This window comes from Somniosus microcephalus, chromosome 13 (assembly GCF_052327205.1).
Source record: "Somniosus microcephalus isolate GS21.2 chromosome 13, FLI_Smic_1.0, whole genome shotgun sequence".
Classification (NCBI taxonomy): domain Eukaryota; kingdom Metazoa; phylum Chordata; class Chondrichthyes; order Squaliformes; family Somniosidae; genus Somniosus; species Somniosus microcephalus.
Window position 1 is genome coordinate 127,769,811 of NC_140999.1, and position 19,413 is coordinate 127,789,223.

Sequence of the window (19,413 nt, forward strand, 5' to 3'; positions counted from 1 at the left end):
ATTCAAGAAGCATTTGGATGAGCACTTGAAATGCCATTGCATACAAGGCTATGGACCAAATGCTGGAAAATGGGATTAGACTGGACAGGGATGGATGGGCGGCGCAGACATGATGGGCCGAAGGGCCTCTTTCTGTGCTGTAAAACTCTATGACTCTATGACTCAGTGCGGCGAAATTGATTTGTATCATACAATGAAATGATCATGATGTTGTAAATCACAGAATCACAGAATCACCACAGTGCAGATAGAGGCCATTTCGGCCCATCGAGCCTGCCACATATCCCACCCTATCCCCGTAACCCCACGTATTTAATCCCCTAACACTAAGGGTCAATTTATCATAGCCAAATCAACCTAACCTGCACATCTTTGGACTGAATGTCTTAATGTTCAATAAAGTAATTAAAAAAAAGTAGGTAGCACGCTTGCCTCTGAGTCAAAAGGTTGTGGTTTCAAGTCCCACTCCAGTGACTTGAACACATAAAGCTAAGTTGACACTCCAGTGGAGTGCTGCACTGTTGGAGGTGCTGTCTTTTGGATGAGACGTTAAACCTAGGCCCCGTCTGTTCGCTCAGATGAATGTAAAAACTCCCAAGGCACTATTTTGAAGAAGAGCAGGGGAGTTATCCCTGTGTCCTGGGCAATACTTATTCCTCAATCAACATAACAAAAAACAGATTATCTGGTCATTGTCACTTTGCTGTTTGTGGGAGCTTGCTGTGCGTGATTTGGCTGCTGCGTTTCCCACATTGTAAAAGTGACTACACTTCAAAAGTATTTAATTGATTGCGAAGCCTTTGGGGTGTCCGATGGTCGTGAAAGGCGCTAAATAAGTGCAAGTCTTTCTTTCTTATTTGCGACATTATTTACGACAGTCGTCCACGTACGGCAGTGTGTCCTGGCGCTGTTTTGCGGCAGTGTGGCCGGACCCGGCTTTGAGTGATTGGCGGGAGCGTTGGGCCTTTTGTTGCTAACAGCGCGGAGATGGATGTCGGGGAGTTACTCAACTACCAGGTGAGCCGGCGGCGGAGGCTCCCCCTCGCATGTTCGGTGTAGAACCCGCTTCGGCTCAGTCCCCTCTTAGTTAATGAGTGAGGCCCGGCAGGCCGCAAAGCCTGGCGCTCGAGTTGTGTCTGCAGTCCCAGCATAGCGGCAGGCGGAGATCGTGGGTGGACACGCTGTCACCTGGTTTAACTCGGGTTCAGACCTGCGGCTTATTCCGGAGATGGCAGTCTGACTAATCAGCTCCTACAGCAAATATATTAAAACCAGCAGTCACGGAGAGAACTTTCCCCTTCTAACTAAAGTGCTTCAAACTCCCTCTTACAATTTTAGACATGTTACTGAAACAATAACTTGCACTTTAACTGCTTTTCACAACTAAGCAGGGATTAGAAGAGTTAAGGAAGGTGATGGAAGAGGTTAAAGAGGCCTTTGAAGGTGGGGTGAGATGAACCAAAGTGGGGGATTAAGAAGAAAATTTCAGAAAGCAAGGTGGTAGTAGCTAAAAGTTTTGACATTGATGGTTGAACAGAGGGAATGCACAGTGAGCTGGATGTAGGGTAGAGGAAGACCATGAAGGGATTTGTAAATGAGGATTTTGAAGTCATTACACGTGGATCGGTGAGGACAGGGGTGATAAGTGAACAAGGCTTAGAATGGGATGGCATGTGGGTGAGCAAGTTTTGGACAAGTTAGATTTTGTGTAGGATGCAGACTCTGAGGAGGGCATCTGAGATGTTAAACCTACAGGTTATAGGTATGGATGGGGGTTTCAGCAGTGATGAGGTAGGAAGAGAGGTGGCTGGTGATTTTGGAGGTAGAAATAGGTGATCTTGATGAGTTGCATGTGGGTTTGAAGCTCAGCTCAGGGCCGAGAAGGACATCGAATTTATGTACTGTTGTGTTCAACTTGTGAGTGGTGAAGAGGATAGAATTGAGGAGGGCGTGCAGTATCTGGTGAGAACTGAATGGAAAGATGGCTTTAGATTTGTCAGTAATAACAACAGAAAACGCTGGAAAAACTCAGCTGGCTAGGCAGCATCTGTGGAAAGAGAAAGAGAGTTAACGTTTCAGATCGAAGACCTGGAAAAAAGCAGGAAACAACCCCAGTTTCCAGTTCTGACGAAAGGTCTTCGACCTGAAACGTTAACTCTGTTTCTCTCTCCACGGATGCTGCCTGGCCTGCTGAGTTTTTCCAGTGTTTTCTGTTGTTTTTTTGAATTTCCAGCATCTGCAGCATTTTGCTATTGTATTAGATTTGTCAGTGTTTAGCTAGAGGCTCAACTGTGACTTGATATTGGACAGGCAGTCAGAGAGCACAGTAACTGAGGGGGAGTCCAGGGTGTGAAAGCTAACCACATGTGGGTAATGTTGGCAAGGGGGCACTCTGTGAGTGAGGAATTAGAGGGGGTTGAAGATACAATCTTGAAGCTCATGAGGTGATGGAGTGTGGGGAGGATAAACCATTGCAGGAAGATGTGCTGACTACATTGAGATAAGTTATAAGTTAGAAAAGTTTTACCTATATAAAAACACTAGTTCGGCCCCAGCTGGAGTATAGTGTCCAATTCTGGGCACCACACTTTAGGAAGGACATGACGGCTTTGGAGAGGGTACAGAAGAGATTTAATAGAATAGTTCCAGGGTTGAGGGATTGTAGTTGCTTGGATAGACTGGAGAAACTGGGGTTGTTCTCCTTAGAGCAGAGAAGGCTAAGAGGAGATTTGATAGAAGTGTTTAAAATCATGACCGGTTTAGCTGGAGTAAATAAAAAGAAACTTTCCAATGGCTGAAGGGTTGATGACCAGAGGGCACAGATTTAAGGTGATTGGCAAAAGAGCCAGAAGCGACATGAGGAAAAACGGTTTTACGCGCGAGTGGTTAGGATTTGGAATGCACTGCCTGAGAGGGTGGTGGATACAGATTCAATAGTAGCCTTCAAAAAATAATTGGATAAATACTCGAAGGAGAAAAAATTGCAAGGATGTGGGGAAAGAACGGTGGGGCTGGGACTAACTGGATTGCTCTTCGAAAGAGCTGGCACAGACTCGATGGGCTGAATGGCCTCCTTCTGTGCTGTACTCTATGATTCTATAAGTTGGAATGTAACTATGAAAGGATGAACGAATGGAGCAGGATGGAATGGTTGGCCATATTGATGGAGAATAAGGAGGGATAACACATTGCAATCATACCAGTGACTTTGACCAGGGTGGTCTTAGTGCTGTGGTTGAAATGGAAGCCAGACTGAAGGAGGTGGGGGCAGACTCTGATGGCGATATATTTGAGGGTCTTGAGAGGAAAGGAAAGTTGGAAATGGGGTGGTAATTGGGAGAGGGTGAGGAGTAGAGTCGGTTTTTAAAGCAAGCGTTGGTGACTGCAGTTTTGAACACAAGGGAACAATGCATGTAGAAAGTTGAGAATGGCTGAGCATTGGACAAAGGAGAGGTAGTTGAGCAGAACAGGCTTGAAGGGCTAAATGGCCTACCCCTGTTCCTATGTTGAGCTGGAGCCTCAGTTACTTCAATCTAAGCAGCCTTGGGTTTCAGGGGTATTTTAAGTAATTGAATTATCAGGGAGAATTAGTTTGGAACCTTCAAGACTTGGATCAGACCAGTGTAGTTGCCAGTGATGAGAAATAGAAGAAGAATTAATCATTATATAAAGTCAATTTTCTTTGGTAATTTAATAGAGATTCCATAGCATTTGTTTTTCTTTTGAGGTTAGATATAATTGCTATAAATACTTGTTACAGTTTTTGCTTGTTAGGTATGGGGACAAGTCAAGATCATCTTCTTAGGCAGTTCCTCGGAACCGAGGATGACTTGCTTCCACATTAAAAATGAGTTCGCAGGTGACTGATTAGTCCAATGCGGGACCTACAGTCTCTGTCACAGGTGGGGCAGACGGTGGTTGAAGGGGCGGGTGGGTGGGGTGCTAGGGTTGACGTGCGCTCCCTGCGCTTGGCTTCTGCTTGCTCCCGGCGAAGAGACTCGAGGTGTTCGGCGCCTTCCCGGATGCTTCTCCTCCATTTTGTGCGGTCTTGGGCCAGGGATTCCCAGGTGTCGGTGGGGACTTTTTCAAGGAGGCTTTGAGGGTGTCCTTGAAGCGTTTCCTCTGCCCACCTGGGGCTCTCTTGCCGTGCCGGAGCTCAGAGTAGAGCGTTTGTTTTGGGAGTCTCGTATCGGGCATGCGGACAATGTGACCCATCCATCGGAGCTGATCGAGCGTGGTCAAAGCTTCGATGCTGGGAATGTTGGCCTGAGCAAGAACACTGATGTTGGTGCGCCTATCCTGCCAATGGATTTGCAGGATCTTGCTGAGGCAGCGTTGGTGGTACCTCTCCAGTGCTTTGAGGTGCCTGCTGTACATGGTCCATGTCTCTGAGGCATACAGCAGGGCGGGTATCACTGCTGCTCTGTAGACCATGAGCTTAGTGCTGGGTTTGAGGTCCTGGTCTTCAAACAATCTCTTCCTCAGGCAACCGAAGGCTGCACTGGCACACTGAAGGTGGTGTTGGACTTCGTCATCGACGTCTGCCCTTGTTGACAGTAGGCTCCCGAGGTATGGAAAGTGGTCCACGTTGTCCAAGGCCTTGTCATGGATTTTGATAATTTGGGGGGGGGGGGGTTGGTAGAGGACCTTTGTCTTACGGATGTTTAGTGTAAAGCCTATGCTCTCGTACACTTCGGTGAAAGTGTTGTCAATGGTTTGGAGTTCGACCTCTGAGTGAGCGCAGACGCAAGCGTCGTCTGCATACTGTAATTCGATGACAGAGGATGGGACAACCTTGGATCTGGACTGGAGGTGACGGAGGTTTAACAATTTCCCGTTTGTTCTGTAAATTAGCTCCACTCCAATGGGGAGCTTACTGAGGGTGAGATGGAGCGTTGCAGCAAGAAAGATCGAAGAGCGTTGGTGCGATGACACAGCCTTGCTTGACCCCAGTTTGTACGTGAATTGGGTCTGTGGTGGAACCGTTGGTCAGGATCACGGCTTGCATGCCGTGAAGCAGGCGGAGGATAGTGACAAACTTTTGAGGGCATCTGAATTTGAGGAGGAGACTCCATAATCCCCCACGGTTGACAGTGTCGAAGGCCTTTGAGATCAAAGAAGGCCATGTACAGCGGTTGGTGCTGTTCCCTGCATTTCTCTTGTAATTGATGTGCGGTGAAGATCATGTCCATTGCGACTCTGGGAGGAGCTCTTTGGCCACTGGGAGAAGGCGATTGAGGAGGATTCTTGCGATGACTTTCCCTGTGGCAGACAGCAGGGAAACTCCTCTAATTACCGCAATCGGACTTGTCACCTTTCTTGAAGATGGTCACAATTACGGAGTCTGAGATCCCCTGGCATGCTCTCCTCTTTCCAGATAAGAGAAATGAGTTCATGAATTCGCGCCAGTAGTGCTTCTCCGCTATGCTTTAGTGCCGCGGCGGGGATTCCATCTGCTCCTGAGGCCTTGTTGTTCTTCAGTTGTCGGATGGCCTTTTCAACCTCATGCTGGGCTGGGGTTGTGCTGAGATGGTGGTGGGTAACATGCTGTGGGATGGAATTGAGGACACTTGTGTCGAAGACAAAATCGTGGTTAAGGAGATCTTTGAAGTGCTCCTTCCAGCAGGCACTGACTGCCTCTCTGTCCTTGATGAGTACCTCTCTGTTCTTGGCACGCAGTGGGGAAGGGCCTTGGGTGCTTGGGTCATAGATGGTCTTGACTGCGCTAAAGGATCCATGCACGTTGTGGTTGTCAGCTAGCTGCTGGATCTCCTGCACGTTCTCCACCCACCATCTGTTCTTTAGGTCTCGAGTTTTTTGTTGGACCTCGGCCATCAGGCTTCTGTAGTGTTGCTTTCTTGCTCTCGAGTTCTGTTGCTGTTTCCAGATCAGGAATGCCTTGCGCTTGCGGCTTATTAGCTGCTGGATCTCCTGGTCATTCTCGTCAAACCAGCCTTGGTATTTCCTGGTCGAATGACAGAGCGTCTCTTCACAGATGCTGATTATGGAGGCCTTGAGTGCAGACCAGACGCTGTGGTCACTCCCTAGGTCGCAAGCAGTTGGAACTCTCCCTTGAGAATAATCTAAAAGGTGGAAACTTGAAAAATGTAGAGTAAGGAGAGTAGAAAAGACCCAAAAATGTAATAGGAAGAGTGGGAAATGGGAGAGATGATGATTACTTTGGGGTTGGGACAGAAGCAGGCTGAGTAAATGATCTCAATTTTGGAGATGACGAAATCCACAAGATCCTTCAGCCTGGCATTCACAGTGAAAATGGAAGTAAAAGCAATTGGCTGGGATTGTTCAGTCCTGTGTTCCAATCTGCACCCTCTGGTCTTCTGAAGACAGTCTCTTGTGTATTTTTTCTTCAACAGTAGCAAAGTCCTCGGCCATTGCTTCTACACTGTGGAAGTCTGTCCCTGTCACCTCCCCTAACTCATCTTCTGCTCAACATTTGTTACTCTTCTCTGATGCACCTTGGGATGTTCACTACATTAAAGGTGTCCTATGAATGAAAGTTATTGTCCTTACCCTCCAGAATGATCCTGGAGTAGGAGGGAAAAGGCCTTTCCTTTGATGAATCATCAACAAATAAGATTCTGAATTAATTTGGCAGCTAATCTGAAGTGTCATTCAAATATGTTAATCTTACTATGACAATTCTTGACCATTGGAGCAAAATCACCAAGCTCAGTGCGAAGAGAATACAATGACGCTGTAAGCAATCGCAGCAGTACAGAACATTTCATTACAATACACCAGAGCTAGCTGTCGGCATTATCCACAAGCCAATTTTAATTGTACATTATCTGTATGATGCACTATAACTAAAGAGACCAAATTCCTTCAAGCGAGCACTGGACCTGTTTCTGGCTGGGTAGGAGATCACCTCTTACAGAAGGTAGGTACTGCAGGGAATTCAGGGCCAGTGTGGTGATCTGGACTAGTTTTGATTGCCTAGATGCATGGAGTGTAATTTCCCAGATTTTTATTGCCCCAGATTGGCCGGGGTATTTTTTAATCTTTTTTTTCCTCTCCCAGGCGATCACATGACTTTGGGTCGGGTAGAGTATACAGGAAACTTTCTGGTATCTGGCACGGACGGGACCGTCGTGGTGCCGGTTCAGCAACAATTCCGGATAACCGAACAATATAGTAAAAGATACGGACCTTAGAGCTCCGTATAAAGCAACAAACCCTGTGCTTCAGAACAACGTCCACAAGTTGCAAGTGTCTCTGTAGCTTAGCAACAGCTGCAGCCACACCCTTGCCTTCCTCCATTTGTTGCTGTGCAAGTAATAAAAGTTACCTGAAACCGACTCCTGAATTTTGCCGGTTAATCAACATTTCCGGTTATTTAGGGGCCGGTTAATCGAAAGTTTCCTGTATATTGTGATATGCAAGGTATCGCAATTGTGTGGGACAGACTCGATGGACCAATGGGTTACCTGTCCGTCGATGTTCGTATGTAGGTATAAGGGATTCAGGGGCTGAGGTAAGCCGGTAATGTTGCAGAGGTGGAAGTAAACACCTTGGTGATGGATAGGATATGAGGTTCGAAGCTCCGCCCAGGATTAGGCAGGGTGCATCAGAGAAGAGTAACAAATGTTGAGCAGGAGAAGGGTTAGGGGAGGTGATGGACAGAATTCCGCAATGTAGAAACAATGTGGCTAAGGGCTTTGCTATTGTTACTGGAGAAAAAGAAAAATGCACAAGAGACCATCTTCAGAAGACCAGAGGGTGCAGATTGGAACACAGGATTGGACAATCCCAGCCATCTGCTTTTACATCCATTTTCACTGTGAATGCCAGGCTGGAGGTTCTTGTGGAATTCTTCATCTCCAAAATTGTGACGATTCACTCAGCCTGCTTCCGTCCCAACCCCCAAATAATCTTCATCTCTCCTATCTCCCACCTCTCCGGTTACGTTTTTGGGTCTTTTCTACTCTCTTTACTCTAAATTTTTCAGTTTCCACACTTTAGATTACTCTCGAGGGCGCGTTCCAACTGCTTGTGACCTTGAGTGTATCTTGACTTGTCCTCATATCTAACCGGCAATAACAAGTATTTACAGCAATTATACCTAACCTCTCAAAAGAATAACATGCATTTGTCACCTCCAGAATCGACTATTCTAATGCTCTTCCGACTGGGCTCCCATCCTCAACCCTCCATAAACTCCAACTTGTCCAAAACTCTGCCGCATGTATCTTATCTCGCACTAAGACCCACGTACCCAGCTCCGTTGTCCTCACTAATCTATACTGGCTTCCTATTCCCCTACAGATTCAGTTCAAAATCTTTGCTCTAGTCTATAAATCATTCCATCCATAACTTTGCTCCATCCGACACCTGCAGTCCGCTCCAGCTCTATATCCTCTCCCAAAGGCTCCATTTTTCTGTCATCAGTCTTTTGTGTTTTCCTTCCTTTGTCCCACCAACGGTACCAGAGCCTTCAGCTGCCTCAGTCCTTTAGAACTCTCTTCTTAAACCTCACTGCTTTAGAAGTTTCTCAAACCCCATCTCTTTAACCTAACTGTCAGTCACCCCATCTAATTTCTCCCTTCTTGGCTTGGTATCCGTCGTCCTTATGCTTCTTTGAAGTGCCATGAGACATTTCTTTCTGTTAAAGGTGATATATAAATGCAAGTTGTTGTAACAAGGTTCAGGAGCGCAATGCACTTCTCAATCAAGTGATAGAAGTGTGTTTGTAACATTTCGAAGTGTTTTGATACTATTCAAATTATATGGTGAATGGAAAGCATGCAATTAATTTAATCAGACATGTAAGAATGTTGCCATTAGGCATATTTTGTATATTGGTACCAACACGATCTAAGAAAAAATAGCACTTAAGCCAAATATACTTTACAGTGCTGATCTTTGGTGTATTAGTATCGATATATTACAGGAAGAACCCAACTTAAGCCAATATGCTTAAATATCATGGCGTGTACAGTACTTCTTTGATATTGCTTAATTCATCGCATCAAATTTCTCCCAGTATTACATAGAAACATAGAAGATAGGAGTAGGCCATTTGGCCCCTCCAGCCATGATCTCATTAAATGGCAGAACAGGCTCATCATCCAAATTCAGTACCCTGTCCCTGCTTTCTCCCCATATCCCTTGATCCCTTTAGCTTTAAGAAATATATCTAACTCCTTCTTGAATATATTTAATTAACTCCTTGAATATATTTAATAAGTTGGCCTCAACTGCCTTGTGTGGTAGAGAATTCCACAGGTTCACCACTCTGGGTGAAGAAATTCCTCCTCATCTCAGTCCTAAATGGCTTACCCCTTATCCTTAGCCTGTGACCCCTGGTTCTGGACTCCCCCGCCATCGGGAACATCCTTCCTGCATCTAGTCTGTCTAGCCCTGTTAGAATTTTAAAAGTTTCAATGAGATACCCTCTCATTCTTCTAAACTCTGGCGAATATAAGCCTAATCGACTCAATCTCTCTTCATACATCATTCCTGCCACCCCAGGTGTCAGTCTGGTGAATCTTTGCTGCACTCCCTCCATGGCAAGAACATCCTTCCTCCGATAAGGTGACCAAAACTGCACACAATACTCAAGGTGTGGTCTCACCAAGGCCCTGTACAACTGCAGCAAGACATCCTTGCTCCTGTACTCGAATCCTCTCGTTATGAAGGCCAACATACCATTTGCCTTCTTAACCGCCTGCTGCACCTGTATGCTTACCTTCAGCGACTGGTGCACAAGGACACCCAGGTCTCGTTGCACTTCTACCATCCAAGTGTTGTGTCTCTAGATGGGAACTGCAGGCCAAACTTATTTCTACAGGACCAGTGAGTAGTGGTGTGGTTCTGAATATGCAGCTCTTAACCTCCACTTTCTCTGCAGTGACTTGGTTATTCACACTTATTTTTTCCCCTCCAACAACCTGTTCCTGTGCGGTTGTAAGATCTTAATGATCTGAGTTCTTGGACAAGACGCCAATAGGCAGCAGCCAGTATGTTTGAGCAATAGATCAAGATTTATTAAGCATACAGTGTAATATACTTAATATTAGGCGATTAGTTTTAACAAGTAGCTCGCAGCCCTAGGTCTCTGGAACCTCTGACACCGATGACGTCATCTGAAGTCTGTTCCTTTGTCCTCACAGTACGTCTGTGTGAAGTTCTTTTGAGTATCACAGTTTTAACTCCTTATCAACAGTTTGTTTGGCCAGTGTCCATATATGGTCTTTAACAAAATCACCCCTTTATAATTGTTCTAAAGGTCAAAATACCATTGTCACTCAGACTAAGGTAGGATCCTGCCTTTCCAGTATTTTTCCACCAACGTTGCCATTTTCAGTGTTATCTTGTTTATAGTTTTTCACCCCATTGGAATTTACTGTATCTCTTTCATTTCTAGCTTCCCTGGTACAAGGCCTTTATACCAAGGGCCCATATCAGCGCTGTTTCACTAGTCTTGCGGTATTCACAGAATCACAGAATCTACAGTGCAGATAGAGGCCACTTCGGCCCATCGAGCCTGCACCGACACATATCCCACCCTATCCCCGTAACCCCACGTATTTAATCCCCTAACACTAAGGGTCAATTTATCATAGCCAAATCAACCTAACCTGCACATCTCACTTTAATCGACCAGATAAATACCTGATCTCCATGATCTCTCTCTCATTTTATGTCCTTATACTAATTATCCTTTAAATATTGTTATAATTCGCTTAACAAAACTAATTGTAAGTTCTATACTTCGCATCATAATATGTTGTTTAATGATTTAACCTTCACTTGCAGTCTGTGGCTGTTATCAAAATTTAGTCAAAACTGCTTTTGACCGTCCTTCGCAGCTGCATTTTAAACAAGTCTCAGCTTTCTAGTTACCCAGGAGTAATTATTGGTAATATTATTTGGTCAATGGCTACACTTGAATTTATATGTATATGATTCTCGTCTACTAAATATCTCTAAATACCAGCCTTTTGTACACGGTAGTTTTATTAAATCTAAGTCTAATATTCTCTTCTGTAAATAACTGCAGTGTAGGTGGTCATTATGGAATGGCAAAAGCTCCAAGCTTTTGATGAGGTAGTCGGAGTTGGAAATAAGCTGCCTCTAGGCACTATCGCGTCTGTAATTTGATAGCCTAAGAAGCATGCTAACTCTTCCTAAAGGATAAGGTGTCTGACTTTGGTGAGTGCTGTCATGGATATCCGAACAATGCAGGTTTGAATCCTACCTTGGTCGTTTTAACCAGATAATCATTTAACACTACACACATCCACTTTTAGTTTGACTGAGCCGCTTGTTCTGTCTTAATAGTCTCGCTCAATACCACTCTGTTGGCCCAGAATCAAAATAGAACTCTCCCTTCACATGCAGAACTAAAGGACAAATTCTCCCTCCCAAGAGCTGACAACATGATCCTGTGGAATACTTGTGATTTTTCAAGAGTTTGAAGTTTAAACACAAGTGTGCATCAGTTTGACTTGTCTGGTCAAGTAAAAATCATTTTGATACTTTACTGGTGATAACACTGGAATATATGATGGCGATTGTAATATTGATTTTTTTTTTTAAACTAGATTTTCAGTAATGTATATCCGTGGGTGTGCAGATGTTTTGTGCTCTATCCACTTGGAAGAGTAAAACCATCAACAGTACAATTTTGCTTTGCCCTTCCAAATTTGAGTTATGTCTGGATAGATCATTTTCAAGTATCCACACAACAGTAGTTATTACAGATTTTTCACTGCTTTTAGTTGTGTAATGGGAAAAATTTGTGATAAATTAAAAACTTTGTACAAGAAGCATAATTGGTAAAACACCAAAACATACGGGCTTCAGTGTAATCTTTGAAGTTCTTCAGTGCTTTGGCAAATTTATCCACTGAATAGACGAGTTGTATAAACTAGTGTTGAGTTAATTGACTTGATTTGGGGCAGTAGTAAGTAGTAAGGCAGTAGTGGGTGGATTCAGGAAAGAGTAAATTTAAAAGCAGCGAGAGAAATGTCAAGGCTCTAGAGCAGAGTAGAGTTTTGGGTAAAAATAAGCAGTGGGTCAGGAAGAGTCAGAGTAACAAAGGTAATAAGGCATCAGTGACTAAGGTGACATCAGGGAAAAATAGAAATAAGTCAAAGCTAAAGGCACTATCTGAATGTTTGAAGCATTCGCAACAAAATAGTTGAATTAATAGCACAGATAGAAATGAACAGGTTTGATCTAATAGCCATAACGGAGACGTGGTTCCAAAGTGGCCAAGGTTGTGAACTAAGTATTCCAGGAAACTTAACTTTTAGCAGAGATGGGGAAAATGGAAAAGGAGGAGGGGTAGCCCTGATGATAAAGGATGGGATAAAGACAGTAGAGAGAAAGGATCTTAGCTCTGAAGATTGAGAAGTACAATCAGATTGGGTGGAGCTAAGAAACAGCAAGGGGCAGAAAACATTGGTGGGAGTTGTTTCTAGGCCCCTAAACAGTAGTTGTAATGTAGGGCAGGGTATAAATCAGGAAATTTAAAGGTGCATGTAACAAGGGTAATAGTGATCATGGGGGACTTTAATCTACCTATAGACTGGGCAAACCAAATTTGCAGTAATTGTGTGGAGGATGAATTCATGAAATGTATGCAAGATAGTTTTCTAGATCAGTATGTTGAGGAATCAACTAGGGAACAGGCTATTTTAGATCTAGTATTGAGCAATGTGACTGAAATAAAGAATAGATTTGCCTTTCTAATCTAGGCTTTATTAACTTAAAAATCCGGTAGCACATCTTCAACACCCAGTCCCAACTAAAGGCTGGAAAGAACTGAATTTAAGATGGCCACCACAAATCACATGACATCAACTACCAATGAGATTACAGCATATATCCCAAGGCAGGAAACAAACAACCAATCACAATACTTCTTACTAAACATAAAGAATAATCACCACATTCACCCCTCCTTTTAAAATATACTCCAACCTAAATAACCTTTACAATTTATAATTAATTATTTACAACTAAAACTATACACAGACAAAATAAAACTATTCAACATGACAATACTAAGTGAGCAACAACAAATAGTAACATTGCACATAAGTATTACGTATCTCTCAACTAAAACAATATAATATAATATTTCAACAATTTTAAAACATTACTATCAATTTAAAAGCCCATTTTCAATCGGTCGACCGGCTATCTTGTTCGTGTCGACCTTCTTAACCTTGGTGAAATTCCTTGCCCTCCCACACCAGGAGACACAGAAGTATCTTCTGCAGGAAGGCTATCCATATCCCGATTTTCAACGGTTTCCAGATTAGCAATCCCATCAGGAGGTAAACTGGGACGGTCGTCATGAACATCCATCGAGGGCTGACTAATAGAAGTATAATTATCTGCAGTCGGATTGGAAATATTCGTAGTATCTGTAACAGCATCCACATTATCTGAATCATGACTATTGTTAATATCCTCAGAAGAGGGCTGGCCACCACAAGGAGCCAAGTCTTTAATTGAAACGGTACTTTCTTTCCCATCTTGGAATCTAATATGAGCATATTGGGAATTTGCCTCCAACAGCTCCACCTCCTCCACTAAAGGATCATATTTTGACAATCTAACATGGCGTCGAAGCAGCACAGGTCCCTGCATAGTAAGCCATGAAGGTACCGAATATCCTGTAGTAGATCTCCGCGGATAGTTAAAGAGCCTTTCATGGGGGGTCACATTAGTAGCCGTTGAAAGCAATGATCTAATGGAATGCAGGGCATCAGGCAGTACCATTTCCCACTGTGTATTCTTAAGGTTCCGGGATGTCCAAGCCAACATAACTGCCTTCCAGATCACCCCATTGTATCGTTCGCACTGTCCATTACCCTGGGGATTATACGGGGTAGTTCTGCTAGTAGAAATTCCCCGACTCTGAAGGTATTCCTTCAACTGGGAAGACATAAAAGAACTTCCCTGATCCGAATGGATATACGCAGGCATCCCAAAGATGACAAAAAGTTGAGTCAGACATTTGATAACTGTAGCAGCTGATACACCTGCGCAAGGAAAAGCAAAAGGGAACCTTGAAAACTCATCCACAACAGTAAATATATATCGGTTTTGAGTAGTTGAAGGAAGAGGCCCCTTGAAATCGACGCTCAAACGTTCAAAAGGAGAAGTAGCCTTTATAAGATGAGCTCGTTGAGGCTTAAAGAAATTCGGTTTACACCGAGCACAGATAGAACATGATGAAGTCATCCGCTTGACATCTTCAACTGAAAAGGGCAAATTCTTACTGCGTACGAAGTGTATCATCCTCGTAACCCCAGGATGGCATAAGGCATTGTGAAGATTAATAAGCGTATCTCCGTGAATCACAGAACAATAAGCCCTCGACAGCGCATCAGCAGCAACATTATCCTTCCCCGGACGATAAACTATATCAAAATGGTAACATGCCAACTCAATCCTCCACCTCATTATTTTATCATAATCTTTCCAAAATGTTTGACATCAAACATAAAGGACACAGACTTTTGATCAGTTACCAACGTAAAATGTCGCCCCGATAAATAATGTCTCCATTTACGTAGTGCTTCTACTATTGCACATGCCTCTTTCTCTATTGAAGAATGCCTTTTTTCACTATTGTTCAAGGTACGTGAGAAAAAGGCCACAGGTCTTCCATTTTGGTTCAGAGTAGCCCCAATTGCAAAATCAGAAGCGTCCGTCTCAATCACAAAAGGAACCTGCTCATCAATAGAATGCACAACTGCTCCAAGGATATCCTTTTTAAAATTATCAAAACACGTCCTGGCCTCCCATGATAGAGGATATGTCGTAACCCGAATAAGAGGCCGGATCTTGTGAAAAATTTGCAATCCAATTAGAATAGTAAGAAAACAGTCCAACAACTCGTTGCAAAGCCTTAGAATTAGTAGGACAAGGTAAATCAATCAATGGTCGCAGACGTTCTGGGTCTGGTTTAATCTTTGTTTCCCGAGATAATGTACCCCAGTAGATTTCCCTCAGTGGTCAAAAAGGTACACTTCTCTTTATTGAAAGTTAAACCAACTTTTTCCGCAGCTTGAAGGAATCTTTCTAAATTAGAATCATGCTCCACCCTTGATTTGCCACACACCGTGATGTCATCTAAATATGAAAAAGGTGTCAGAGAGAGAGTTATCACTTATAAAAGCATCCATTGCCCGTTGAAAACAAGCAACACCATTAGTAACACCAAATGGTATTCGGCAAAACTGATACAGCTTTCCACCAGCCTCAAAGGCCGTATATGGTTGATCCTTCTTAACAATAGGAATCTGATGATAAGCACTCTTTAGGTCAATAGTGCTAAAAACCTTATACTGAGATACTTTATTGATAAGCTCATCAATCTTAGGCAAAGGGTACGCATCTAATTGAGTATACCTATTAATAGTTTGGGAATAGTCTATCACCACTCGTTTCTTATGTCTCTCATTAGTCGTGACAACTACCTGTGCCCGCCAAGGCAAACAACTAGGTTCAATGATTCCTTCCAATAAGAGACGTTGAACTTCAGAATTAATAAATTCTCTATCCTGACTGCTATACCTTCTTGACTTGGTAGCAATTGGCTTACAATCCGGCATCAAATTGGAAAAAAGTGATAATGGAGAAATGGATAAAGAGGTTAATCCACAAATAGATAAAGGTGGCTTAGTCCCTCCAAATGAAAGACTGAGACTCTCGTGTAACTGAAGCACATCATGACCAATCAAAATATCCGCATAGAGATTAGGCAAAACAGATAGGCGTATATCAGTATACGTATTACCTAGAAGAATCAATTTCACAAGGCAACAACCAGCTACTTGTGAAGTGAGAGTCATCTGAGCCATACACACCTGATAGGAAACAGGCGAAATTTTCAAATGCTTCTCCTTTGCAAACTGAAGACTTATAAAACTCTCGGTACTGCCCGTATCTATAAGGGCCTTCACTTCCAACCCATTAACTTGGGCCGTAACTATAGCTTTGTTTAGGCCATGAGCAAATGCAGCAGAAATTGATGCAATAAACACCCTATCTAAAGGCTGAATAGTCAGAGGAGGTAATTGAACCTGATGATTTACACACACATGCGTAATGACCTCTCTTGCCGCATTTACTACACACAGCCTCCCGAGCAGGACACTTCAGACAAGGGTGCCGGACGTTCCCACAAAAATAACACTTCTGAATCCTAGAGGCAACAGCCGCTGAAGTAGAAACTGTTTCAGAATCTAGTAAACCACTCCTATTAAGTCCACATAATTCCTTTTCATCCAGAACTGCCGAAACCACAGTCACAGGCCGATTAAAAAGAGCGTAAGAATCCGAACTTCTCTGAGCCACATCCAATGTAGAAGCTTGCTCAAAAGCACTTTTAAGATCCAAAGTCTTATTTTCTAACAACCGCTGACGAATTGATCTAGACAGTAATCCATTAATAAAAGCATCCCGTACCGATTCTTCCTTATATTCTTCAGCCGTCACGGCCTTATAATTACAGTTAACACTAAGGCACCGAAGTGCTTGTAAATAAGTATCCAAAGATTCTCCCACCTGCTGCCTACGGGCAGATAGAAGGTGACGTGCAAATACCTCATTCTTTGGAAAAGATTTTTGTTAAACCAATGTAGAAATAGCCACTTCGTAAGTTTTACAGTCCAAAATATACTTATACACATCCGGAGCAATGTAGTTGATCAGCATATTCAGCTTATTTAGAGACTCTTGATCCAACACACCCAAAAAGTTTTTAAATGTACAATACCAATGTTTCCATTTATCATCCACTCCTGCAGAATTAGGGTCAGCATTGAATCGTTCTGGTTGAAGATATCGCTCCATTCTGACATAAAGTTAATAAATTGAAATAAAGAATAGATTTGCCTTTCTAATCTAGGCTTTATTAACTTAAAAATCCAGTAGCACATCTTCAACACCCAGTCCCAACTAAAGGCTGGAAAGAACTGAATTTAAGATGGCCACCACAAATCACATGACATCAACTACCAATGAGATTACAGCATATATCCCAAGGCAGGAAACAAACGACCAATCACAATACTTCTTACTAAACATAAAGAATAATCACCACAGTGACAAAGTTAATTAATAACCTTGTCGTAAAGGAGCCTTGAGTGAAGAGTGACCATAATATGATAGAATTTTATATTGAGTTTGAAAGTGATTTAGTTAAATCCAAAACTAGGGTCTTAAAATCTAAACAAAGCAAACTATGTAGGTATGAGGGGCGAGTTGGCTACGTTAGATTGGGAAACTACATTAAAAGGTATGATAGTAGACTAGCAATAGCTAGCATTTAAAAAAAATTAATACATTTACAACAAATATACATTCCTTTAAGGCACAAAAACCCCACAGGAAAAGTGGTCCAACCGTGGCTAACAAGAGAAGTTAAAGATAGAATTAGATCAAAGGAAGAGGCTTATAATCTTGCCAAAAAGAGTAGTAAGCCTGAGGATTGGGAGGATTTTAGAATTCAGCAAAGGAAGTCCAAGAAATTGATTAAAGAAAGGGAAAATAGAATATGAGAGTAAACTAGCGAGAGACCTAAAAACAGACTGTAAAAGCTTCTATAGGTATGTAAAAAGGAAAAGATTAGCAAAAGTAAATGTGGGTCCCTTACAGGCAGAGATAGGAGAAATTATAATGGGGAATAAGGAAATGGCAGAGAAATTAAACAAATACTTTGTGTCTGTCTTCACGGAAGAAGGACCAAAAAACTTCCAGGAAATAGTGGCGAACCAAGGCTTCAGTGAGAATGAGGAACTGAAAGAAATCAGTATCAGTAAAAAAAAATAGTAGTGGAGAAATTAATGGGACTGAAAGCCGATAAATCCCCTGAACTTGATGGTCTACATCCCAGGGTTTTGAAAGAGATGGCTATAGAGATGGTGGATGCATTGGTTGTCATTTTCCAAAATTCCATAGATTCTGGAACTGTTCCCGTGGTTTGGAAGGTAGCAAATGTAACCCCACTATTTAAGAAAGGAGGGAGAGAGAAAACGGAGAATTACAGACCAGTTAGCCTGACATCATGCTAGAATCTATTATTACGGACGTGGTAACAGGGCAGTTAGAAAATAATAAGATTGGGCAGAGTCAACAAGGATTTATGAAAGCGAAATCATGTTTGACAAATCTGTTGGAGTTTTTTGAGGTTGTAACTAGCATAGTAGATAAGGGGGAAACCAGTGGATGTGGTATATTTAGATTTTCAGCAGGCATTCGATAAGGTGCCACACAAGAGGTTATTAAACAAAATTAGGGCCTCATGGGATTGGGGGTAATATACAATTCAATTCAATTTTATTTGCCATATGTAACTAGTACAAGTACGATGGAATGCTTACTCCCCGTAGGGACACGTCAGCTATTCTTACAGCGCCGTGTTCAGAAAGTCAGTTCAATGGCTTCCAGTGGCAGTGGGAGCACGATGTCCCTCAGCCGCTCCGTCCTCCTCGTCACCACGGCCGCCTCCTCCCTGTTGCCGCCTCCACGTGTGGTGGCTTGCTTCTCACGATCTGACCTCTGGTCGCCATGCCCGGCTCCCCCCCCCTCCCAGTCGGACTGCAAGCTTCCCGCCATGTGCTGCAGCGGGTCGTCGTGGCTGCTGCTGCTGCTCGTTGCGCTGCGCTGCCTCCGCCCGACTCGCCGAACACATCGGGATGTGAATGCTCCGGTCGCCGCGGCCACCACCTCACCGTTGCCAGCTCCCCGGTCCAACGGCCCGGGGCCTGCTTCTCCCGCTCACGGTCCGGCCTCTGGCCGCCATGCTCGGCTCCCCTCCTCCCAGTCGGAATGCCTTCCCGCCAAGGAGCTGCCGGCCGACGTGCTCCAGCGGGTCGTCGTGGCTGCTGCTGCTGCTCGCCGTGCTGCGCTGCCTCCGCCCGACTCGCCAAACACTTCGCTCCGGTTGCGGGAGCGAGTGGCGAGAGCGGGCCGCCCGAAGCAGGGAGAGCGCGCTAGCACCGGACTGCCTCGGCCACCATCTTGACTCACTTACCGGCATGGATTGAGGATTGGTTAACGGACAGAAAACAGAGTAGGGATAAACGGGTCATTTTCAGTTTGGCAGGCTGTAACTAGTGAGGTGCCGCAAGGATCAGTGCTTGGGCCTCAGCTATTCACAATCTACATCAATGATTTGGATGAGGGGACCAAATGTAATATATCCAAGTTTGCTGATGATACAAAGCTAGGTGGGAATGTAAGTTGTGAGGAGGCTTCAAGGGGACATAGACATACTAAGTGAATGGGCAAGAACATGGCAAATGGAATATAATATGGAGAAATGTGAAGTTATCCACTTTGCCAGGAAAAATAGAAAAGCAGAGCATTTTTTAAATGGTGAGAGATTGGGAAATGTTGGTGTTCAGAGGGACCTGGGTGTCC

At 43.6% G+C, this 19,413-nt stretch overlaps 1 protein-coding gene across 1 annotated transcript in view; it reads left to right on the forward strand.

Moving 5' to 3' along the window:
• Positions 1-883: 883 nt before the first annotated feature.
• ctnnbl1 (catenin, beta like 1) overlaps positions 884-19,413 on the forward strand; it is a 222,672-nt gene continuing 204,142 nt past the window's right edge. Inside the window, exon 1 of the mRNA XM_086004285.1 lies at positions 884-1,017. Coding sequence (XP_085860411.1) covers positions 988-1,017 — 30 coding nt within the window. The 5' untranslated portion in view covers positions 884-987. The remainder of the gene's footprint in view (positions 1,018-19,413) is intronic.